This window comes from Oncorhynchus masou, chromosome 7 (genome assembly GCF_036934945.1).
Source record: "Oncorhynchus masou masou isolate Uvic2021 chromosome 7, UVic_Omas_1.1, whole genome shotgun sequence".
Classification (NCBI taxonomy): Eukaryota; Metazoa; Chordata; class Actinopteri; order Salmoniformes; family Salmonidae; genus Oncorhynchus; species Oncorhynchus masou.
The window spans coordinates 19,125,493-19,151,585 of NC_088218.1; the positions used below are offsets into that span (position 1 = coordinate 19,125,493).

Consider the following 26,093-nt stretch of genomic DNA (forward strand, 5'->3'; position numbering starts at 1 on the left):
CAGAATCCCAATTTGAGATCTGTGCCCATAACTCAGAATTTCATCTACTAATGTCAATGAGAGATTTAGATTTCAAATTTAGATTTCAAATTAGGATTCTGCCCTAAGACAGCTAACAGCAACACAGATAGTTATTAATTGACGGGAAAACAATCGTGATACCGCGAACGAAAAACCACAAAGCTGATAGGAACAATGGAACATTCTGAAAACGTTAAACTGAGTTTTTCCTTCCGCCTTGGCAAAAGGTTCAAGCATTCTGTTGTAATTTGTGTTAACGTCTATCTATGTGCCACGCCGAGGCTGGTTCGCAAGGTGACAACGGACGTCCGTTTGCTGTGTCTGTTCCTGCGTGAGAGACAGGAAGTCTAAACAGGAACGTGAAAGGGGTTCTGGAAACTTCTTCAGATATCTTCCCAGCCTCGCATGCATCCACTCTGGACCTCCAGGGAACGTTCCAGGGAGATCACATGGTCGAGGCGGGTTGTTGAGATGCCGGAGGAGATGTTTAGTGTTACTCTCATTTTTTCAACAAAGGGGTTTGGCACCGAGCGAGAGTCGATCAGCACTGGTGGAGATGGAAACCACAGCGACCAGCTGAATGTCGTTGAAGGTTCTTTGTACTTAATTACTGCAAGAGTCACGCGCCAACTAAAATTTAAAAAACTATGAAGTAAATTACACAATAATCAAAGTTGAAGCCAAGAGAGAGAGAGAGAGAGAGAGAGAGAGAGAGAGAGAGAGAGAGAGAGAGAGAGAGAGAGAGTGTGTGAGAGAGAGTGAGAGCTGTGTATGTGTGCAAAACATATCCATTACCTCAGAGTTTACCTCAGGTCTAAGGAGAATACACTCTGCAGCTACATCATTAGCATTAGCAATACCTGAGGACAAACCAGCAACAGAATATACCTGCAACGGAGCTTAGATAAAGTGTACACATTAATCCCCCATAATCTTCAATTTCTTCACCCCAGCAGGTGCTGATGACAAGGGTAGCAGTAAAAAAAAGAAAACTCTTCAGCTCTCGTGAATCTGGAACTTGTCAGAACTTGTGACTAGCAACAGAGCACTGCTGCTCATAACCAGAGCTGTGTGTCTGGGCTCAGTCTCAATGCAGGAAAGTAAAAGCCTTGAGGCCATCTCTAATAGTAGAAGCTTCTAGATGACTGGTGGAAACTCACACCGTCACTCTCTCCAGAGTAAACTGCCAGATAAATATCTCTGATGATAGGAGTTTCAATGAAATAATGCAATAAACGAAGTGTCTCCTCAGTCAGTTGACTGGACTATTATGAGTTGAAGTTGCAACTTTGCCAAACAGAGATTACATTTGGCGTGATATTACTTAAGTGCGTTCCCAAAACGTAATCAAGCGTTGTTTTCCCAGACCGTTCAGGAATGATCAAAACAATTGTTGATCTGTGTTCCCTCACCTGCCACTGGAAGCGTAATATTATCCTCGTCGCTAAGTAGGCAATATTAACCCCGGGGCGGAGAACAAGTATTTGATACACTGCCGATTTTTGGCCAACAACCTCCTTCCCTCAGTAAGAGCATTGAAGATGGGTCGTAGCTGGGTCTTCCAGCATGACAACGACCCGAAACACACAGGCAGGGCAACTAAGGAGGGGCTCCGTAAGAAGCATCTCAAGGTCCTGGAGTGGCCCAGCCAGTCTCCAGACCTGAACCTAATAGAAAATCTTTGGAGAGAGCTGAAAGTCTGTATTTCCCAGCGACAGCCCTGAAACCTGAAGGATCTGGAGAAGGTCTGTATGGAGGAGTGGGCCAAAATCCCTGCTGCAGTGTGTGCAAACCTGGTCAAGAACTATAGGAAACGTATGATCTCTGTAATTGCAAACAAAGGGTTCTGTACCAAATATTAAGTTCTGCTTTTCTGATGTATCAAATACTTATGTCATGCAATAAAATGCAAATGAATTACTTAAAAATCATACAATGTGATTTTCTGGATTTTTGTTTTAGATTCCATCTCTCACAGTTGAAGTGTACCTATGATAAAAATTACAGACCTCTACATGCTTTGTAAGTTGGAAAACCTGCAAAATTGGCAGTGTATCAAATACTTGTTCTCCCCACTGTATGTAATACTGTCAATACCGTAACATAGATCTCTTTCTAAAGGAATGGCATGTTTGCATTGATGCTTTTACGACCATTCTCTTACAAGTCACAACAAGGGTGTAGGCTACAGTAGAGCATGATATCTTTTTGAAGGCAAGACACGCACTGCAATGCAAATAGCATAGCCGTTTTCTGGTAAAACTTGAGTTCAGAGGATATGTAAGAGCAGGGAGAAAGAGAGAGGTCTGGTTTGGGCAGATGGAGCCCATGTGTGCCTAAGCAACCCAGTGAAAAGGAAAAGCAGATGGACTCATTCCTTCCTTCTGGTCTCGGTTGAGTGACTCACTCCTTTCATGTTCTACAGGGGTTCTGGATAGCTTCTGGGGGTTTCCCAGCCCAGGGCCTGTATGGGTTCACCTGACGTCCTTTTGAACTATGAACTTTGCCTACCTGCATGCTGGAAGTTACTCCGTAGTAGAAAAATAGATCACTGATCGATAGATCCATTGCATGTGACACTGTGATACCAAATAGAGGTGTAATTCAGATGGACTTTTATGGCGCTGCGTCTTCTCCTATAACCATCATCCGTGTGATGTTCCTGGTTTTACAGCGACAGATCTGGAGCCCAGACCGGGACACATCTCTGCAGATGCTCAGTCATACCTTTGGCCCGGCAAAGCCTTCTCCTATAGGACCCTTCTCTCCTTGGACGCCCTGTGGCCCTTGAGGCCCCTGTGAAACACAAACAAACAAATCAACCAATGATGAACAGACTTGAATAACCATAGACTCCATACAGCTACATGAACACCCATTTCACTGAGTCATTTATGAGTATTCATAAACGCATGGGTACATTGTGGTAGCGCTAACTCACCGGTAGTCCAGGTTCCCCTAAGCCAGGTGGTCCCGGAGGCCCCAGTCGCCCCTGGAACCCCACATCACCCTGCAGAGAGAGTTGAACACCCGCGAGGTGAGATACAACAGGTGGTTGGGGGAAAATGTAATTCTCATTTTTCAAAACAATGGGGTGATGGAGTGATACCTTGTGTCCAGGAAGCCCGATCCCAGTTTCTCCTTGTATTCCAGGTGGCCCAGAAAGTCCCCGCTCACCCTACAAAACACACATGCAACCATGCAGACACACACACACACACACACACACACACACACACACACACACACACACACACACACACACACACACACACACACACACACACACACACACACACACACACACACACACACACACACACACACTTCAGTATACAGGAAATTCATATTTAAATGTGTTTGGCACAACAACAAGTCTCTCTCCCTCCTTCTCCTCCACTATAGGCCAACAAGAGCAGAACTCTTTGAACGAGGTGACATCATTTCCATTGAATTCCTCTTAGCTTTAACCTCACACCACCATCACTAACCCAGCCATTACCTCACCACATAAACCAATATACACGCACACACACCACCAAACACTGACCTCAAATGTTAACATTTTTCCTTTGACACATCTTCCATCAATCAAATTCTACCAGGGGTTCAGGCTAGCACTAGGTGTTCTGAAACTCCCCGAGAATTCAAATCACTATTGTTAAAAGCCATTAATCAAACACAGTGCCCTCCGTAATTATTGGGACAGTGAATCACATTTTCCTCTTATGTCGCTATTGTCCAAAAGTTTGGATTTTACATCAAACAATGACTATGAGGTAAAAGTGCACTGTCAGCTTTAATTTGAGGGTATTTTCATCCATATCGGGTGAACTGTTTATAAATTACAGCACTTTTTGTATATAGTCTCACACACAAATATCATACCCCCCCAAAAAACGCTAACCTTCCCTGTAATTGTTATGGTGAGAGGTCTTGGGGGTATGATACTTGTGCGTCTTTCTCACTCATCATTATTGATGATTCACTCAGGATTATCCGTAATCATGGTAGCATCCACATTAATGTAGAGATGTTTAGAAACATATTCTATTCTTAATTACAATAAAAGTGACTCCAAGATGACAAAATACATTATTTCACATTTATTTCTATTGGGCACAAAATAATCTGAAACACAAGCAAAACAAAGAGCAAATGCATCCAACACATTTGTAGAGCTACCAGCTTGATGTAGTCATTATATGCTATTAATATGGGACAAAATACTTAACATTTTACTACTTAAATACACATAAGTGAAAAAGTCCCAATACTTTTGCTCCTCTAAAATAGGGGGACTATGTACATGGCTTTAGAAGCTTCTGATAGGCTAATTGACATCCTTTGAGTCAATTGGAGGTGTACCTGTGGATATATTTCAAGGCCAGCCTTCAAACTCAGTGCCACTTTGCTTGACATCATGGGGAAATCAAAAATCACCCAACTTATTATGGGAAGCTTGTGGAAGGCTACCCGGAACATTTGACCCAGGTTAAACCATTTAAAGGCATTGCTACCAAATACTAATAGAGTCTATGGTAACTTCTGACCCACTGGGAATGTGATGAAAAAAATACAAGCTGAAATACATAATTCACTACTATTATTCTAACATTTCACATTCTTAAAATAAAGTGGTGATCCTAACTGATCTAAGACAGGGAGTTTTTACAAGGATTAAATGTCAGGAATTGTGAAACTGAGTTTAAATGTATTTGGCTAAGGTGTATGTAAACTTCCGACTTCAACTGTATATCACCTGCAGCATGGTCAAGCAAGTTTATGTTTTCGACAGTTTACTAAACAGCTACTGATTTAGAACCATGGAGCAAGACAGCACAAGGACAACAGCGGCACTGCCTCCGCTATACCAGCACCATTTCAACATAAACATTTAAACATCATCAAATCAACAACAACATGCTTAGTTTAATATACTGAAAACAAATGTAAAAATTCCAAAAACAATTTAGTCCAATCAATGCTGATAAATATCATGTGGCTGTCCCTGGTTCTGATTTCTGTGTGTGTGTATGTGTGTGCGTGCGTAAGTAAAAATATTTGTTTTTGCACTCACACTAGTTGAAAGCCAATGCCTTCCTCCTCTCTTTCATGTTGGCAAAATGGTCTATTCTCTGTCATACAGTGCACTTTTAGCTTTTGTTGTCATATGCTACCTAGCTAAAATGCTTGCTAGCCTGACCTCCTTGCATGGACAACAATAAACCAGCTAAATTATCGAGCTAGCTAGTTAATGTGAGACTACTAGTCTACACATTGAACTGTAATCATCTCAGGCCAGTGGCACAACATATTAATTTATGGTTAGATCAGAATCCCCGCCATAATCATTGGCCTGTACAGACAACTAATTCAAAACCACAAGTCCAAATCCCAATCTCCATCCATGGTTTGCCAAAGGGCCGATTTAGCAATCTAGCTACTGCAGGACATCAACACAAACAACACAGAAACAGACATGTTTTTCTGAAAATGATGATTGCAGAGGAAGTGATTTAATTGGTCTGAAGCCAAATCCAAACGGGCCTCTTTATGGGTGCATTTTGCTGCACCGGGACAACCCGCAGTTTGTTGGCTAATTATTTTATGTATTTGTTTTATCAAGGGAGTCCAAACGCTTGCTGGCATTAATGAAATGGTATGGCGGCAACATGTTATACTCTTTTGGTCTTGACAGAATCATATACATGGGCTACACATACTGAGATGGAGGGGCGCTGGTTCCCTCACTCGGATGATTTCTCCGGTGAGATTCAGCCACTTGTGAATTGACTTAAAATTATGACAACACAGAGAGAGACGAAAGATACATGATTTTATCATTGAAATGTTTTTATTGGTCAAATATTTGGGGAAGCCTGACTTCCCTTGGCATACATGATTAAACACCACTGGGCCTGGCAGGTCCTGGCTCCCCAGCGGGTGGGACTGTGTCCGTCCATGCTTACCCCCTGATGCAAACAGCACATGATGACAATTGCGCCTCACAAATAGCCTATTAACCAACACTTTGGACCAAACCTTTTCAATACCTGGTTTGCAAACCCAACGTTGCCTTAGTTAGCATTTACTGGTAGATATCATGAGTTGAAATGTCTTTCCTACCCTACCGATGTCATTCTTCTGTGAGCTGTTCCATGTGACATCCAGTTAAGCGCCTCTTGCTGCCTGCAGATGATATTCCACTGAAACTAGGCTGTGTGCAGCGCGCATGTGAATATATTTCACGTGCTTTGTGATTGTGTAGACTACTGTGTGTATGATTTCTCTTTTGTATAACATAATTGAAAAGTCGTATACTTCTACTACACTACTTTGGTACGCATCAGTGTGGATTAAGAAGTGCGTATACCTCTACTACACTACTTTGGTACGCATCAGTGTGGATTAAGAAGTGCGTATACCTCTACTACACTACTTTGGTACGCATCAGTGTGGATTAAGAAGTGCGTATACCTCTACTACACTACTTTGGTACGCATCAGTGTGGATTAAGAAGTGCGTATACCTCTACTACACTACTTTGGTACGCATCAGTGTGGATTAAGAAGTGCGTATACCTCTACTACACTACTTTGGTACGCATCAGTGTGGATTAAGAAGTGCGTATACCTCTACTACACTACTTTGGTACGCATCAGTGTGGATTAAGAAGTGCGTATACCTCTACTACACTACTTTGGTATGCATCAGTGTGGATTAAGAAGTGCGTATACCTCTACTACACAATGCAAACTGAAAAAATAAATAGAAATGAAGTGGCTTGTACGGCTTATACTGTACCTGCATATACCCTCCACTACACCACTGGCCCTTCCTGGTTTACAAAAGTGCATCTCCTCCATGAGTGCTCTGGTGTTATGGTTGCTGTACATTCAGAATCACCAACCTGTCACACACTGGCCTGGGTCCAATAGGTTTGCGACTGCACACAAATGTCTATAATAGATATAAAGACTATTAAGATATGAATGTTTCAAGAAAGGACTGTATATATTTTGCCCGTTGAAGTGGTTTTATGGCTGACTGAATGGAAGCTGATAATTCTATAATTCAAGACCAAGTACACATATATCCAACACCGAGACAAGACCGAGATACTCAATATGTGGTCTTACAACACTGGTATCGGTCCCACTGAGTAGACTGACTAGATCTGGTCCAGGATGTTCCGTGCGGCCCTGGACCAGAGCTACTGACAGACAGATTCAAGTGGGGCCCAAAAGCAGACGGCAGATGGTTGACCAAGTATGTGTGCATTAATGTTTTGAATGGATACATTACTTGCTAAGTATCATCAGTCATTGCATGAACGCCACAGACCCGTTGAGGGATTCTAATCATGTTATTGTCTTGTCAGTTTGTTCTCTCAGCAACACTACTGCCAAGTCTGACATATGCCCACATTCCCAGTCAAGCATTCAGAGGCTTAATTGTTTTGAAAGAATGTTTATGTTGCTTGTTTGACTGTCATCCAAGATAAAAAATGAATGGCAGACTAATGTCTTACAAAGAGAACAGTATGTATACTAGCCTACGCACTGAGATATCTCTGCCGTCTCCTCGCACTGTTCTTGTTATCGTAGAACTAATGTCTGACAAAGAGAACAGTATGTAGACTAGCCTACGCACTGAGATATCTCTGCCGTTGTAATGATCGAGGGTCAAGGATCAGACCAAAACGCAGCGTGGTAAGTGTCCATGTTAATTTTAATAAATAAACTGAACACTGCAATAACCAAAAAACAACAAAGAGAGAGTGAACGAAACGAAACAGTTCTGTGATGTGAAGACACACAAAACAGAAAACAACTACCCACAACCCATAGTGGGAAAACAGGCTGCCTCAGTATGGTTCTCAATCAGAGACAACGATTGACAGCTGCCTCTGATTGGGAACCATACCAGGCCATACACATAGAAATCTAACACACAGAACAAAACATAGAATGCCAACCCCAAATCACGCCCTGACCAAACTAAAATAGAGACATAAAAACTAAGGTCAGGACGTGACAGCCGTCTTCTCACACTGTTCTTGTTAGAACAGCATGTTGATTTACTTCTATTATAATGCCATACGTCATTATTGGAACAGTGAAGCATGTTTTCTTCTTTTGGCTCTATACTCCAAAAGTTTGGATTTGAAATCAAACAATGACTAGGAGGTTAGAGTGCAGACTGTCAGCTTTAAATGTAGGGTATCTTCACCCATATCGGATTAACCGTTTAGAAATTACAGCACTTTTTGTACATAGTCCCCCTATTTTAGAGGAGCAAAAGTATTGGGACAATACTGGCTGGACTACATCAATTATGTCTGGGTGTATGGAATCTGGTTTGGATCAGGTCTTTGGTTTCTTGGGTTCATGGTTGAGGAAAATTGGTAGTCCGACACCAAGTCCAGACCGTAACCAGAAAAATGCCAAGTCCCATTGAAGGCCATGATAGTAATTTTGTATATCACCACCATAATAAGAGTATTTCTGTGTTCATATTTCAGAACAACATATGGATTCTTTAGACATACAGAATAGTGAAAACAAATGCATGCAGAGAGAAAATAGAGCCACTCTCAGAGCCACTCTACAACTTATAACAGCGGGGAAAATGGGCCTTCTATGACTTCAAAGAAGTGCTAAGGATTTATAAAATTATTATTATAATAATTATGATTATATTGTGCTTTTCAATGATGTTCTTATTTAATCTCTCCAGTTTTTGTTGGAAAGGAAAGGGTTAACAGTGAAGTGAAAAAAAGATCCAATCAGGATTTTCCATGGTCTAGTTAGCTTTTGTTGTAGGCTAGTTTGCAGCAGCAGCAGGAGTTGTTGTCGCTAATTTGTTAGCTTCCCCCTTTTCAAAAATAACTTCAACAATAAGTTAAGTTTCAAAGTATCCTCATCTGGTGAGTGGATTTTTTTATTTTTTATTGCAGCACACTTGCTGTTGTAAGCCATCTCTTTGTTGCATTTAAACTTTAGGTGATCAGTTACTTTGTGTGATAAACTTGAAATGATTTTTTAAATGGGAAGTAATACACATGTACATTTCGATTGGGAAATGCTTAATGGTTGTGTTTTTGTATTCTTATGATTGGGACCTACTGGCTTATTATGTCCGAGTGAATGGACTACTTATCCTTTAACATCGTGCTGTGTGTGACTGTTGTCTTTCCATCGGCCCTATGCAGTGGTGTAGTGGTGACTGAAGAAGCGGGTATACTCTAATTTTGCCAAAAAGTTCCCAAACAGTATGAAGGAAAGGCACCCGGTGTGAAAAATACTATGTTTTTATATGTTTTTAATGATTTTTCCGATAGATTTTTCAGTTTTTCACTCTCAAAATCACACGCTAACGGGATCGATATGAGAACAGCCAGTGAAAGTGCAGGGCTCCAAATTCAAAACAACAGAAATCTCAATTATAATTCCTCAAACATAGAAGTATTTTACACCATTTTAAATATACAATTGTTGTTAATTCCACCACAGTGTCCGATTTCAAAAAGGCTTTACAGCGTAAGCACACCATATGATTATGTTAGGTCAGAGCCTCGTCACAAAAACACACACAGCCATTTTCCAGCCAAAGAGAGGAGTCACAAAAAGCAGAAATAGAGAGAAAATTAATCACTAACCTTAGATGATCTTCATCAGATGACACTCATAGGACTTCATGTTACACAATACATGAATGTTTTGTTCGATAAAGTTCATATTTATACACAAAAATCTGAGTTTACATTGGCGCGTTATCTTTAGTAGTTCCAAAACATCCGGTGATTTTGCAGAGAGCCACATCAATTTACAGAAATACTCACAATAAACATTGATAAAAGATACAACTATTATGCATGGAATTATAGATACACTTCTCCGTTAAAACCTCTTGATACTCCCCATCCCGGATCCGGGATCGTGAATAAAGCCTCAGGCTCATTAGCATAACGCAACGTTAACGATTTCTGAAAATCGCAAATAAAATGAAAATAATGCGCCTGCTCTCAAGCTTAGCCTTTTCTTAACAACACTGTCATCTCAGATTTTCAAAATATACTTTTGAACCATAGCAAATCACTAATTTGTGTAAGAGTATGCTAAGCTAGCTTAGCATTTTGAGTAGCATTTAGCACGCAACATTTTCACAAAAACCAGATAACCAAATAAATAAAATAATTTACCTTTGAAGAGCTTCGGATGTTTTCAATGAGGAGACTCTCAGTTACATAGCAAATGTTCAGTTTTTCCTGAAAGAATCTTTGTGTAGGAGAAATCTCTCCGTTTTGTACATCACATTTGGCTACCGAAACGAACCGAAAATTCAGTCACCAAAACGTCAAACTTTTTCCGAATTAACTCCATAATATCGACCAAAACATGGCAAACGTTGTTTGGAATCAATCCTCAAGGTGTTTTTTCACATATCTCTTCATTGATATGCAGTTCGTGGAAGCCTGCTTTCCCCTCAGAATCTCATGGAAAAATACCAGCAGCTGAAAAAGACGCACCAATTTCGACGGAGGACACCGGGCGGACACCTGGAAAATGTAGTCTCTTATGGTCAATCTTCCAATGATATGCCTACAAATACGTCACAATGCTGCAGACACCTTGGGGAAACGACAGAAAGGGCAGGCTCATTCCTCTCGCATTCACAGCCATATAAGGAGACAATGGAAAACGGAGCCTCAAAAATCCTGCTGGTTTCCTGGTTGCCGTTTCATCTTGGTTTTGCCTGTAGCTCCCGTTCTAGGGCACCCACAGAGAATATCTTTGCAGTTCTGGAAAATGTGTTTTCTTTCCAAAGCTATCAATTATATGCATAGTCGAGCATCTTTTTGTGACAAAATATCTTGTTTAAAACGGGAACGTTTTTCATCCAAAAATGAAATTGCGCCCCTAGAGTTTCAAGAGGTTAATACAACCGCTGTGTCAGATTTAAAAAAATCTTTACCCTGAAAAAGCACACCATGCAATAATCTGAGTACAGCGCTCAGACAACAAATCAAGCCATACAGATATCCGCCATGTTGTGGAGTCAACAGAAGTTAGAAATACCATTATAAATATTAACTTACCTTTGATGATCTTCATCAGAATGCACTCCCAGGAATCCCAGTTCCACAATAAATGTTTGATTTGTTCGATAAAGTCCATCATTTATGTCCAAATACCTCCTTTTTGTTTGCGCGTTTAGCCCAGTAATCCAAATTCATGACGCGCGAGCGGACGAAAAGTAAAAAAAAGTTCTGTTACAGTCCGTAGAAACATGTCAAACGAAGTATAGAATCAATCTTTAGGATGTTTTTATCATAAATCTTTAATAGTATTCCATTCCTTTGTCTTCAGAAATGCAATGGAACTCAAGCTAACTCTCAGGTGAACGCGTGTGGTCAGCTCATGCCACTCTGCCAGACCTCTGACTCAATCCCTTCTCATTCCCCCCTCCTTCACAGTAGAAGCATCAAACAAGGTTCTAAAGACTGTTGACATCTATTGGAAGCCTTAGGAAGTGCAATCTGACCCCACAGACACTGTATATTCGATAGGCAAGAGTTGAACAACTACAAACCTCAGATTTCCCACTTCCTGGTTGGATGTTTTCTCAGGTTTTTGCCTGCCATATGAGTTCTGTTATACTCACAGACATCATTCAATCAGTTTTAGAAACTTCAGAGTGTTTTCTATTGTCGTGACGTTGTACCGGTTAATGTGGCGACTGTTGCTCATCGAATGATTATAAGTTTTAATTACGTGATTAACTGAATCAAGCAATTATTAACTCATTAACCTGGGGCACCATGGGAAAACTAGTTTTATTGAGTTTCTATTTCCCAAATTAACATAAAGAATATCAGAATATCGATTTTACAACAGCCGCTAATTAACAAGTTGCCTCTATTAGTCTCATAATCTGAACGTTGTTACCCACAATGGGAATTTCAAAAGAGAGAGAAAAAGAAGTACACGAGAAATATACATTTGGGTGAATTTGTCAGCTATGCTAATCTAACCCTAGCCTTGCCTCAAACCGCCGCCCTCATGGGTCAGAATATCTAATGATGTAATTACGTGGGAGTTGATCTCTGGGGATTCTCTGCATGGACTGTTCCGCTGTTCGATGATGCACTTCTCCTGCACCTCCTTGTTGTCCTCACAGTGTCCGTATCCTTTGTGACTTAGGAGTCTGTTACCTCACCCCTTTCTCTGGAAGGGGTCTTCTGAGGACAGACAGCTCTGTAACTCAAAGCTCACAGCATAGGAATGAAACCCCTTTAGATACCACGATTCGATGGGAGATGGAGGCTAGTTGGTTCGACGTGAATTCACCCGCTTAGACACAGCTACTCATCCGTAGCTTGGGTAGAAAATGATTTCTTTGTCCTCAAACTTGCGTTGCGTTCTGGGTTGTTTGACTTTTCAGACCCTGCTGCAGCTGGGGTCACATAGTCTTGGTTGTAAATTCTATACTCACAGGTTTTGTACCCTTGGGTCAGAAGTGGGCGTAACCGCCTTTAGGGCAATTCTCTGGGCGTACCAAGTTAATGAAATAAGGGTTAGGTTTTTCTCAAATCCCATTTTAGACAACTAACTTAACATTTCATCTTCCCCAAAACATTCTCTTTGATTTGGATATTTTCCATACAACGTACAAATGTATAAACATCAAATGTTAGGAAAACCCTTCATGTTACAATGTTTTCGTAATAACGTCATCTATTAACCTTTAATAACAAAACAAAATGACATACATTTTTATAGTCCCTCCATCATCATGACCACCATGTTTAATGCTCTCAGGTTGGTTCTCCATAGTAAAAGGACAAAGGAATTTGTCTGTGGCCTGAGATTTACAAGGGGCGTGGGCTATAACCCCCCCCCCCACACACACACACGTTTTCAGACCCACAGCTCTCTCCTCTTGTGGTTGAGGGATAATCTGTAGGGTTGGGGTCTCTTGTAACCTGACCTGATCAAGAGAGTCATGACATTATCCACATATACTAATAATATGCATGTATTAGCAACTGGGCCTGAGTAGCAGGCAGTTTACTCTGGGCACCTTATTCATCCAAGCTACTCAATACTGCTCCCAGCCATAAGAAGTTAACATTTTTCTATACCAAAACAATATTCAAGTCCTCAATAATGCTTGAACCAGATCAATCTGATTGGGTGAACCTGGGCAGTAGCGGTGCTACTGGGCAAAATCACTGAGGAAGCCAAGACAGTAAAAAAGCCAAATTACAACCCATGTTGTGATAATTGCGTTGTTTGCTCTCTAACCCATTCATTCATACGACACAAGATATATAATAAGGCCGTGACAACAAAAAGACAAGTCGCACAGTGGCGGCATAAATTCAACTACACATAGACTTGTTTCATCACAAAACCGAAGAGCAACATCTGTCTGGTGAAGTCCACAAAGCTAATATTGCATATCAACAGTTACAGTTGAAGTCAGTAGTTTACATACACTTAGTTTGGAGACATTAAAACTCGTTTTCCAACCACTCCACCAATTTCTTGGGAACAAACTATAGTTTTGGCAAGTCAGTTAGGACATCTACTTTCTGCATGACACAAATAATTTTTCCAACAATTGTTTACAGACAGATTATTTAACTTATAATTCACTGTATCACAATTCCAGTGGGTCAGAAGTTTACATACACCAAGTTGACTTTACCTTTAAACAGATTGGAAAATTCCAGAAAATTCCAGAACTGTTACGTTTCGTTCACTCTCTCTCTTTGTTGTTTTTTGGTTATTGCAGTGTTCAATTTATTTATGAAAATTGACATGGACACTTACCACGCTGCGTTTTCTTCTGATCCTTCCTATTCCTCATCCGAGGAGGACAAAGATCGTTACAAAGGCAGAGATATTTCAGTGCGTAGGCTAGTCTACATACTGTTCTCTTTGTAAGACATTAGTCTGCCATTCATTTGATCTTGGATGACAGTCAAACAAGCAACATAAACATTCTTTCAAAACAATTAAGCCTCTGAATGCTTGACTGGGAATGTGGGCATATGTCAGACTTGGCAGTAGTGTTGCTGAGAGAACAAACTGACAAGATAATAACATGATTAGAATCCCTCAACGGGTCTGTGGCGTTCATGCAATGACTGATGATACTTAGCAAGTAATGTATCCATTCAAAACATTAATGCACACATACTTGGTCAACCATCTGCCGTCTGCTTTTGGGCCCCACTTGAATCTGTCTGTCAGTAGCTCTGGTCCAGGGCCGCACGGAACATCCTGGACCAGATCTAGTCAGTCTACTCAGTGGGACCGATACCAGTGTTGTAAGACCACATATTGAGTATCTCGGTCTTGTCTCGGTGTTGGATACATGTGTACTTGGTCTTGAATTATAGAATTATCAGCTTCCATTCAGTCAGCCATAAAACCACTTCAACGGGCAAAATATATACAGTCCTTTCTTGAAACATTCATATCTTAATAGTCTTTATATCTATAATAGACATTTGTGTGCAGTCGCAAACCTATTGGACCCATGTCAGTGTGTGACAGGTTGGTGATTCTGAATGTGCAGCAACCATAACACCAGAGAACTCATGGAGGAGATGCACTTTTGTAAACCAGGAAGGGCCAGTGGTGTAGTGGAGGGTATATGCAGGTACAGTATAAGCCGTACAAGCCACTTCATTTCTATTTATTTTTTCAGTTTGCATTGTGTAGTAGAGGTATACGCACTTCTTAATCCACACTGATGCGTACCAAAGTAGTGTAGTAGAGGTATACGCACTTCTTAATCCACACTGATGCGTACCAAAGTAGTGTAGTAGAGGTATACGCACTTCTTAATCCACACTGATGCGTACCAAAGTAGTGTAGTAGAGGTATACGCACTTCTTAATCCACACTGATGCGTACCAAAGTAGTGTAGTAGAGGTATACGCACTTCTTAATCCACACTGATGCGTACCAAAGTAGTGTAGTAGAGGTATATGCACTTCTTAATCCACACTGATGCGTACCAAAGTAGTGTAGTAGAGGTATACGCACTTCTTAATCCACACTGATGCGTACCAAAGTAGTGTAGTAGAGGTATACGCACTTCTTAATCCACACTGATGCGTACCAAAGTAGTGTAGTAGAGGTATACGCACTTCTTAATACACACTGATGCGTACCAAAGTAGTGTAGTAGAGGTATACGCACTTCTTAATCCACACTGATGCGTACCAAAGTAGTGTAGTAGAGGTATACGCACTTCTTAATCCACACTGATGCGTACCAAAGTAGTGTAGTAGAGGTATACGCACTTCTTAATCCACACTGATGCGTACCAAAGTAGTGTAGTAGAGGTATATGCACTTCTTAATCCACACTGATGCGTACCAAAGTAGTGTAGTAGAGGTATATGCACTTCTTAATCCACACTGATGCGTACCAAAGTAGTGTAGTAGAGGTATACGCACTTCTTAATCCACACTGATGCGTACCAAAGTAGTGTAGTAGAGGTATACGCACTTTTTAATCCACACTGATGCGTACCAAAGTAGTGTAGTAGAGGTATATGCACTTCTTAATCCACACTGATGCGTACCAAAGTAGTGTAGTAGAGGTATACACACTTCTTAATCCACACTGATGCGTACCAAAGTAGTGTAGTAGAGGTATATGCACTTCTTAATCCACACTGATGCGTACCAAAGTAGTGTAGTAGAGGTATATGCACTTCTTAATCCACACTGATGCGTACCAAAGTAGTGTAGTAGAGGTATATGCACTTCTTAATCCACACTGATGCGTACCAAAGTAGTGTAGTAGAGGTATACACACTTCTTAATCCACACTGATGCGTACCAAAGTAGTGTAGTAGAGGTATACGCACTTCTTAATCCACACTGATGCATACCAAAGTAGTGTAGTAGAGGTATACGACTTTTAAATTATGTTATACAAATCATCATACACACAGTAGTCTACACAATCACAAAGCACGTGAAATATATTCACATGCGCGCTGCACACAGCCTAGTTTCAGTGGAATATCATCTGCAGGCAGCAAGAGGCTCTTAACTGGATGTCACATGGAACAGCTCACAGAAGAATGACATCGGTAGCCGGTAGGGTAGGAAAGACATTTCAACTCATGATATCTACCAGTAAATGCTAACTAAGGCAACGTTGGGTTTGCAAACCAGGTATTGAAAAGGTTTGGTCCAAAGTGTTGGTTAGTAGGCTATTTGTGAGGCGCAATTGTCATCATATATGGACACAGTCCCACCCGCTGGGGAGCCAGGACCTGCCAGGCCCAGTGGTGTTTAATCATGTATGCCAAGGGAAGTCAGGATTCCCCAAATATTTGATCAATAAAAACATTTCAATGATAAAATCATGTATCTTTCGTCTCTCTCTGTGTTGTCATAATTTTAAGTCAATTCACAAGTGGCTGAATCTCACCGGAGAAATCATCCGAGTGAGGGAACCAGTGCCCCTCCATCTCAGTATGTGTAGCCCATGTATATGATTCTGTCAAGACCAAAAGAGTATAACATGTTGCCGCCATACCATTTCATTAATGCCAGCAAGCGTTTGGACTCCCTTGATAAAACAAGTACATAAAATAATTAGCCAACAAACTGCGGGTTGTCCCGGTGCATGTTTATGTTGAAATGGTGCTGGTATAGCGGAGGCAGTGCCGCTGTTGTCCTTGTGCTGACTTGCTCCATGGTTCTAAATCAGTAGCTGTTTAGTAAACTGTCGAAAACATAAACTTGCTTGACCATGCTGCAGGTGATATACAGTTGAAGTCGGAAGTTTACATACACCTTAGCCAAATACATTTAAACTCAGTTTCACAATTCCTGACATTTAATCCTTGTAAAAATTCCCTGTCTTAGGTCAGTTAGGATCACCACTTTATTTTAAGAATGTGAAATGTTAGAAAAATAGTAGTGAATTATGTATTTCAGCTTGTATTTTTTTCATCACATTCCCAGTGGGTCAGAAGTTACCATAGACTCTATTAGTATTTGGTAGCAATGCCTTTAAATGGTTTAACCTGGGTCAAATGTTCCGGGTAGCCTTCCACAAGCTTCCCATAATAAGTTGGGTGATTTTTGATTTCCCCATGATGTCAAGCAAAGTGGCACTGAGTTTGAAGGCTGGCCTTGAAATATATCCACAGCTACACCTCCAATTGACTCAAATGATGTCAATTAGCCTATCAGAAGCTTCTAAAGCCATGACATCATTTTCTGGAATTTTCCAATCTGTTTAAAGGTAAAGTCAACTTGGTGTATGTAAACTTCTGACCCACTGGAATTGTGATACAGTGAATTATAAGTTAAATAATCTGTCTGTAAACAATTGTTGGAAAAATTATTTGTGTCATATATCTTGTGGCGTATGAATGAATGGGTTAGGGAGCAAACAACGCAATTATCACAACATGGGTTGTAATTTGGCTTTTTTACTGTCTTGGCTTCCTCAGTGATTTTGCCCAGTAGCACCGCTATTGCCCATGTCCACCCAATCAGATTGATCTGGTTTAAGCATTATTGAGGACTTGAATACTGTTTTGGTATAGAAAAAATACAAAAATCTTAACTTCATATGGCTGGGGGCAGTATTGAGTAGCTTGGATGAATAAGGTGCCCAGAGTAAACTTCCTGCTACTCAGGCCCAGTTGCTAATATATGCATATTATTAGTAGATTTGGATTGAAAACACTCTGAAGTTTCTAAAACTGTTTGAATGATGTCTGGGTATAACAGAACTCATATGGCAGGCAAAAACCTGAGAAAAAAATCCAACTAGGAAGTGGGAAATCTGAGGTTTATAGTTTTTCAACTCTTTGCCCATTGAATATACAGTGTCTATGAGGTCAAATTGCACTTCCCAAGGCTTCCAATAGATGTCAACAGTCTTTAGAACCTTGTTTGATGCTTCTACTGTGAAGGAGGGGGGAATGAGAAGGGATTGAGTCAGAGGTCTGGCAGAGTGGCATGAGCTGACCACGCTCGTTCACGTGAGAGTTAGCTTGAGTTCCATTGCATTTCTGAAAACAAAGGAATTCTCCGGTTGGAATATTATTGAAGATTTATGATAAAAACATCCTAAAGATTGATTCTATACTTCGTTTCACATGTTTCTAAGGAATGTAACAGAACTTTTTTACTTTTTGTCTGCTCACCCGTCATGAATTTGAATTACTGGGCTAAACGCGCAAACAAAAAGGAGGTATTTGGACAAATTGTGGACTTTATCGGATAAATCAAACATATATTGTGGAACTGGGATTCCTGGGAGTGCATTCTGATGAAGATCATCAAAGGTAAGTGAATATTTATAATGTTATTTCTGACATATCTTTTATCAATATTTATTATGAGTATTTCTGTAAATTGATGTGGCTCTCTGCAAAATCACCGTATGTTTTCGAACTACTAAACATAACGTGCCAATGTAAACTCCGATTTTTGTATACAATTATGAACTTTATCGAACAAATAGTATTGTATAACATGAAGTCCTCTGAGTGTCATCTGATGTAGATCATCAAAGGTTAGTGATTAATTTTATCTCCATTTCTTCTTTGGCTGGAAAATGGCTGTGTGTGTTTTTGTGACTAGGCTCCTTCATACTGTTTGGGAACTTTTTGGCAAAATTAGAGTATACCCGCTTCTTCAGTCACCACTACACCACTGCATAGGGCCGATGGAAAGACAACAGTCACACACAGCATGATGTTAAAGGATAAGTAGTCCATTCACTCGGACATAATAATCCAGTAGGTCCCAATCATAAGAATACAAAAACACAACCATTAAGCATTTCCCAATCGAAATGTACATGTATTACTTCCCATTGAAAACATCATTTCAAGTTTATCACACAAAGTAACTGATCACCTAAAGTTTAAATGCAACAAAGAGATGGCTTACAACAGCAAGCGTGCTGCAATAAAAAAACAAACACAATTCCACTCACCAGATGAGGATCATTTGAAACTTAACTTATTGTTGAAGTTATTTTTGAAAAGGGGGAAGCTAACAAATTAGCGACAAAAACTCATGCTGCTGCTGCTGAAAACTAGCCTACAACAAAAGCTAACTAGACCATGGAAAAACTACAGCTCGATAATGCATAGTGAACAGTTAGCCTTCGAGTAGTTTCCATAGGCTTTTGTAAAAACGGTCCCACCCATTAAGTCAAAATGCGATTGGTTGATTCCACTGTCATTCCAAAATGTTGCACTAATACAGTTGAATGGCAAAATCCTTCTATCTCGCTTCTGATGGCCTAGCCAATGGCTGACTTAGCTAGCTAGATTGATCCTCCACGAGAGACCAGCAAAAGAAAAATCCTGATTGGATCTTTTTTTCACTTCAGTGTTAACCCTTTCCTTTCCAACAAAAACTGGAGAGATTAAATCAGAACATCATTGAAAAGCATTATATAATATAATTATAATAATAATAATTTTATAAATCATTAGCCCTTCTTTGCAGACATAGAAGGCCCATTTTTCCCACTGTAATAAGTTGTAGAGTGGCTTTAAGAGTGGCTCTATTTTCTCTCGGCATGCATTTTTTTCACTATTCTGTATGTCTAAAGAATCCACATGTTGTTCAGAAATATGAACACAGAAACACTCTTATTATGGTGGTGATCTGACAAAATTTCTATCGTGGCCTTGAATGGGACTTGGCAGTTTTCTGGTTACGGTCTGGACTTGGTGTCTGACTGCCAATTTTCTTCAACCATGAACCCAAGAAACCAAAGACTTGATCCAAACCAGATTCCATACACCCAGACATAATTGATGTTGTCCAGCCAATAAACTATCATCTAGTTATCTGTATGGATTTGAGATAGAAGGTTACCTTTGATCAATGGGTTGAAGCTAAGTGGGGGAAATTCTGGCCCTGACTTAGTGAATAGACACGTAAGACAGACCAGTCAGTCAGTCACAAAGTAGTTGCTTTCTCTTCCATCTTAAGGGCAGATATGGTTCCTCTAACTAATGGCTTTCTGTGAATGACACTCTCTTAATGAAAAGGTATTAGGTTTTATGAAATAAAACTCACTTTTTTCCCTATGAGACCCTCAGGCCCGGCATCGCCATTTGGACCAGGTAACCCCTGTGTGAAGACAGAATAAAGTAGTCTACAAATGGCCAAGTATACAAACACAATTTAATTTGAAACTTAGAGGATAGCTTGAAGGACATTTTTTACTTAGATAGTAAACTGGGGTCTGTCAGTGACTAACCATTGAAACTACCTAGCTTGTGACAGTCTTAACAAAGATGGGCGACACAGAGGATTCTAGAACAGAGGCTTACCTGTAGCCCTCTGTTTCCCCTGGTGCCAACTGGACCCTCAGGCCCCTGGAGAAGGAGGGGGTCAATCAGTTAATGTCAAAACATGACAAACAATCATAGGAGGCACAGTCAACACATAGTAGTATGGGTTTCACACTGTGTGCATTCATCAGTGCAACATCATAGCCCAGACAAACAAAAACTAGCCAACAACACTATTGGTTGGCTAAAGTATAAACAGAGTGGTATGTAGTGGCACTAAAGCTAAACACATAAAATACAATTAAACAAAAAAATCACTTCTGCTCGCATTTATGGAGCTAAAGAAGACACTTTGACCCAATGGTCCCTTAGGTCAGGGGTGTCAAACTCACTTAGTTAATTAAAAATAAAACGTTTTTAAATTACTCTAACCACTCAAGGGCGGGATTGGCCCCCCTCGTGGGCCATATCCAGCCCGCGTGCCATATGTTTTACACCCCTGCCTTAGGTCCTTGGTAAAGGTGGGATTAAAAAAACATTTGATGACAAAACAAAAGAAAAAGACACTGTACCCTGTCTCCTTTGATTCCAGGTGTGCCACATTCTCCACTCTCCCCCTACAAGAAAAATGAGGTAGGTACATTGTGTCATATTTACTAAATACTAGGAAACCCAGAGGGATATTGATCTGGAGATTCATACTCTACCTGCTCTCCTTTGTAGCCCGGCTTGCCCTGAGTAGAAACAACACACTCTTGATTAGCAAGGAGACAGTGATCAAAACATTGTCACCGACCACAAAACAGAATCCTTGTCTTTATAGTTAGCAATGCTGAGTTGTTGAAGTCTGTGCCAATAGCTGTGTACATTCATCTAATAATATAACAGCAGGTGTTTAGGGTATGCCCTCTGTACTGACCTCTTCCCCATTTCGACCAGGAAGTCCACTGAGCCCGCCCTCACCCTGTAAGAAAGAGAGAATTAAGGTTTTGAACACAGAATGACAGACTAATTGGAAGAAGACACACACAGGCAAAGCAAATCACCAGTACCTTCGATCCTTTAACACCTGGGTTACCATCATCTCCAGAATTCCCCTTCTTGCCCTGTGGAGGGAAGTGAAATCACATCAGCATGGTATGGAGAGAAAAACCTCATTTGTGGTGTAGTAGCATCTGATCAGTGTGTGGCAGCTGCATCTGGTTTGACAAACTGCATTTTTTTGGGCTGTTATAGGATAATGGCAGTGATTACTGTGCACAGGCCCTAATATTAAAGTACAGTGGGGCAAAAAAGTATTTAGTCAGCCACCAATTGTGCAAGTTCTCCCACTTAAAAAGATGAGAGAGGCCTGTAATTGTCACTGCTTTAGAGGAGATCTGCATGGAGGAATGGGCCAAAATACCAGCAACAGTGTGTGAAAACCTTGTGAAGACTTACAGAAAACATTTGACCTCTGTCATTGCCAACAAAGGCTATATAACAAAGTATTGAGATAAACTTTTGTTATTGACCAAATACTTATTTTCCACCATAATTTGCAAATAAATTCATTAAAAATCCTACAATGTGATTATCTGGATTTTTTTTCTCATTTTGTCTGTCATAGTTGAAGTGTACTACATATGATGAAAATTACAGGCCTCCCTCATTTTTTAAGTGGGAGAACTTGCACAATTGGTGGCTGACAAAATACTTTTTTGCCCCACTGTACATCATGTACATCCAGTGGGGATAGACTATAATATTCTACAATGTCTGGTCACCAAGTGAACAGTCTACAGTAGAAATTGACAGTTAGGTGAAAGACTACAATGACCTACAGTTGAAGTCGGAAGTTTACATACACTTAGGTTGGAGTCATTAAAACTCATTTTTCAACCACTCCACAAATTTCTTGTTAACAAACTATAGTTTTGGCAAGTCAGTTAGGACATCTACTTTGTGCATGACAAAAGTAATTTTTTCAACAATTGATTACAGACAGATTATTTCACTTATAATTCACTGTATCACAATTCCAGTGGGTCAGACGTTTACAAACACCAAGTTGACTGTGCCTTTAAACAGCTTGGAATACTGCAGAAAATGATGTCATGGCTTTATCAAATCAAATCAAATGTATTTATATAGCCCTTCTTACATCAGCTGATATCTCAAAGTGCTGTACAGAAACCCAGCCTAAAACCCCAATTAGCAAGCAATGCAGGTGTAGAAGCACGGTGGCTAGGAAAAACTCCCTAGAAAGGCCAAAACCTAGGAAGAAACCTAGAGAGGAACCAGGCTATGAGGGGTGGCCAGTCCTCTTTTGGCTGTGCCGGGTGGAGATTATGACAGAACATGGCCAAGATTTTCAAATGTTCATAAATGACCAGCATGGTCAAATAATAATAATCACAGTAGTTGTCGAGGGTGCAGCAAGTCAGCACCTCAGGAGTAAATGGCTTTTCATAGCCAATCAAGCTTTAGAAGCTTCTGATAGGCTAATTGACATAATTTGAGTAAATTGGAGGTGTAACTATGGATGTATTTCAAGGCTGACCTTCCAACTCAGTGCCTCTTTGCTTGACATCATGGAGAAATCAAAAGAAATCAGCCAAGACCTCAGAAAAAAATGTAGACCTCCACAAGTCTGGTTCATCTATGGGAGCAATTTCCAAATGCCTGAAGGTACCACGTCCATCTGTACAAACAATAGTACACAAGTATAATCACAATGGGACCACGCAGCCATCATACCGCTCAAGAAGGAGACACATTCTTTCTCCTACAGATGAACGGACTTTGGTGCGAAAAGTGCAAATCAATCCCAGAACAACAGCAAAGGACCTTGTGAAGATGCTGGAGGAAACAGGTACAAAAGTGTCTATATCCACAAAACCGCCAATAGAAAGCCAGACTACAGTTTACAGCTGCACATGGGGACAAAGATCGTACTTTTTGGAGAAATGTCCTCTGGTCTGATGAGACAAAAATAGAACTGTTTGGCCATAATGACCATCGCTATGTTTGGAGGAAAAAGGGGGATGTTTACAAGCCGAGGAACAGCATCCCAACTGTGAAGCACGGGGTGGCAGCATCATGTTGTGGGGGTGCTTTGCTGCAGGAGGGACTGGTGCACATCACAAAATAGATGGCATCATGAGGCGGTACAATTATGTGGATATATTGAAGCAACATCTCAAGACATCAGTCAGGAAGTTAAAGCTTGGTCGCAAATGGGTCTTCCAAATGGACAATGACCCCAAGCATACTTCCAAAGTTGTGGCAAAATGGTTTAAGAACAACAACGTCAAGGTATTGGAGAGGCCATCACAAAGCCCTGACCTCAATCCTACAGGAAATTTGTGGGCAGAACTGAAAAAGCATGTGCGAGCAAGGAGGCCTACAAACCTGACTCAGTTACACCAGCTCTGTCAGGAGAAATGGGCCAAAATTAACCCAACTTATTGTGGGAAGCTTGTGGAAGGCTACCCAAAAAGTTTGACCCAAGTTAAACAATTTAAAGGCAATGCTACCAAATACTAATTGAGTGTATGTAAACTTCTGACCCACTGGCAATGTGATGAAATAAATAAAAGCTGAAATAAATCATTCACTCTAGCATTATTCTGACATTTCACATTCTTAAAATAAAGTGGTGATCCTAACTGACCTAAGACAGGGAATTTTTACTAAATGTCAGGAATTGTGAAAAACTGAGTTTAAATGTATTTGGCTAAGGTGTATGTAAACTTCCGACTTCAACTGTATGTACTTATGCGGATATTGTGACTGCCTATGACTAAAAAACAAACAAATGCATCCTTATTAGATCAACCGGAAACATACTTTTTTATGTAACCTATAACAGCAGAATTCTGCAGATTTTCCCAAGCCGATATCTGTCCCAGCTTGCTGATCATAAAGTGAAGCAGGAATGTTAAGCATTTGCCACACTATCACTGCTTCAGGGAAGCAGATATGAATCGCCTCCAAAGCCCCTCAATTATCTCACGTGTAAGCATCAAGACAGTCTTTGTGTGTTGGTACTGTACTGTCCTTCAGTTTTGAAGTAATCGTCCACTACAGGATGTTCAATTCGAAAGGGGGCTGTGATCTCAATGTATTGATGTCGAGGGAAGCTTGACGGTGATGTTGGTCATGTTCAGAAACTTACCTGGAGGCCAATGGGTCCCCTCTCTCCCTTGTCACACGCACACTTCTGGGCCAGAGGACACTAAAACCACAAGGACATAACATAGGGGGTCAGACAGGAGTTCAGACTCCTAAAGAGGAGAGTTCATTGCATACTGTGTGAAAAGGCTGCAGTATATCAAGATTAGTAGGCCTAGATAACTAGGACTTACCCCCTCATCAGCCAACTCTGTCTGTGAAATGAGAAAAACAAATAATTGGTCAAAATTGAGTGCACTTCATGTTTATTCGACACATATCTCATGGCGAGACAGTGACTGTTGAACAAAGTCAGGACTTTCCTCTCCCACTCGGCACAGACGTTAATTCAACGTCTAGTTTTGATTTGAATTTGGTTGAGGTGTCAACTAGCGTGAATTCAACGTGAAATCGACAAAAAAATGTCACCATGTCATTGGATTTAGGTTCAAAGTTGGGTGTAGAAAATGCAATTCCCTCACTTCGATGACGTTTTTGCAAATCCAATCAGTTTTCCATGTTAATTCAACGTCATCAAATTGAATTTTATTGTTGAAATTATGTGGAAACAACTTTGATTCAACCAACTTTTGCCCAGTGGTTCCTTTCCCTATATTTTGGCGACAAACAGAGATTGCTAATGTTTGCTTATTTGCTTATTCATGTTGCTTGCGATTTCAATCAGATTCCTACTTCTATTGTTGTACAAAAGATTAAACACGAACAGCCTAGCTTTAAAGTTTAACAAGATTTATTCAAGTTTAAAGTTACATTGTATCACCGACGTGTAGGCTACACCACCGGGGAATGTTTTGTGGACTGGTTATTTTAATGTTGATTGATGAAATACCTGTTTAGGTGCATTTTGGATTATCCCAGTGATATGGGGTTGGGCATCTAACCTGTTCAAGTTACTCATTTCAGGAGAGTTTAAGCTGGAGTTGTAAGGTCTGCTTCCAACTCACACTCTCAAACACGTAGATCCCTTGAACGTAGCTCACTTTCCAGCCCACTTTCCAGCTCACACTCTCAAGCACACATATATCCCCTGAACTCAGCTCACTCTCCAGATCCCAATCACCGGAATTCTGATCACCTGTTCACACACCTGTTTGTCATTATTACACACTATTTAGTTCAGTTCTTTGCACCCCATCATTGTGAGATATTGTTTGTTTTGTGACAGTTGGAGTTGGAGTGTTGAGAGTCCTGTGATTGAATCTGCCTGTCTATGATAGTTTGTCTGCCTCACTAACAACGCCTATTCCCTGCCTGTACTTTAGCCTATCGGATTTCCTGTTATCAACCTATTGCCTGATCTCCCTGACAATGTTACTATCCTTTTCCCTGCCTGTACTGTTGCCCTTTTGGACCCCCTGTGTATGACCCTCTGCCTGCCCCTGGACCCAGCTACCTGCCGCCTCCTGTGGTCCTTTACAAATAAACACCTGCTGGGCTCTGTGCTCCCATCGTGTTCATTACAGGAGTGACAAGTTTTCCCAGGGCTCTCTAGACTCAGCTGTGTGACTAATTCTTAGTCTATCTCAATCTCTGCCTTCATCTCACTGTACAAGTCTACTACAACCTCCAGCACC

General features: G+C 40.6%; 1 protein-coding gene across 1 annotated transcript in view; it reads right to left on the bottom strand.

Annotated features, from left to right (window-relative positions):
* LOC135543462 (collagen alpha-1(XXVIII) chain-like) overlaps positions 1 to 26,093 on the bottom strand; it is a 42,052-nt gene that overhangs the window by 11,785 nt on the left and 4,174 nt on the right. Inside the window, exons 4-14 of the mRNA XM_064970745.1 lie at positions 24,693 to 24,713; positions 24,503 to 24,562; positions 21,396 to 21,449; positions 21,263 to 21,307; positions 21,051 to 21,077; positions 20,916 to 20,960; positions 20,383 to 20,427; positions 20,126 to 20,179; positions 3,131 to 3,199; positions 2,963 to 3,031; positions 2,749 to 2,817 (exon numbers count right to left, since the gene is read on the bottom strand). Of these exons, the coding sequence (XP_064826817.1) occupies positions 2,749 to 2,817; positions 2,963 to 3,031; positions 3,131 to 3,199; positions 20,126 to 20,179; positions 20,383 to 20,427; positions 20,916 to 20,960; positions 21,051 to 21,077; positions 21,263 to 21,307; positions 21,396 to 21,449; positions 24,503 to 24,562; positions 24,693 to 24,713 (558 nt within the window). The remainder of the gene's footprint in view (positions 1 to 2,748; positions 2,818 to 2,962; positions 3,032 to 3,130; positions 3,200 to 20,125; positions 20,180 to 20,382; positions 20,428 to 20,915; positions 20,961 to 21,050; positions 21,078 to 21,262; positions 21,308 to 21,395; positions 21,450 to 24,502; positions 24,563 to 24,692; positions 24,714 to 26,093) is intronic.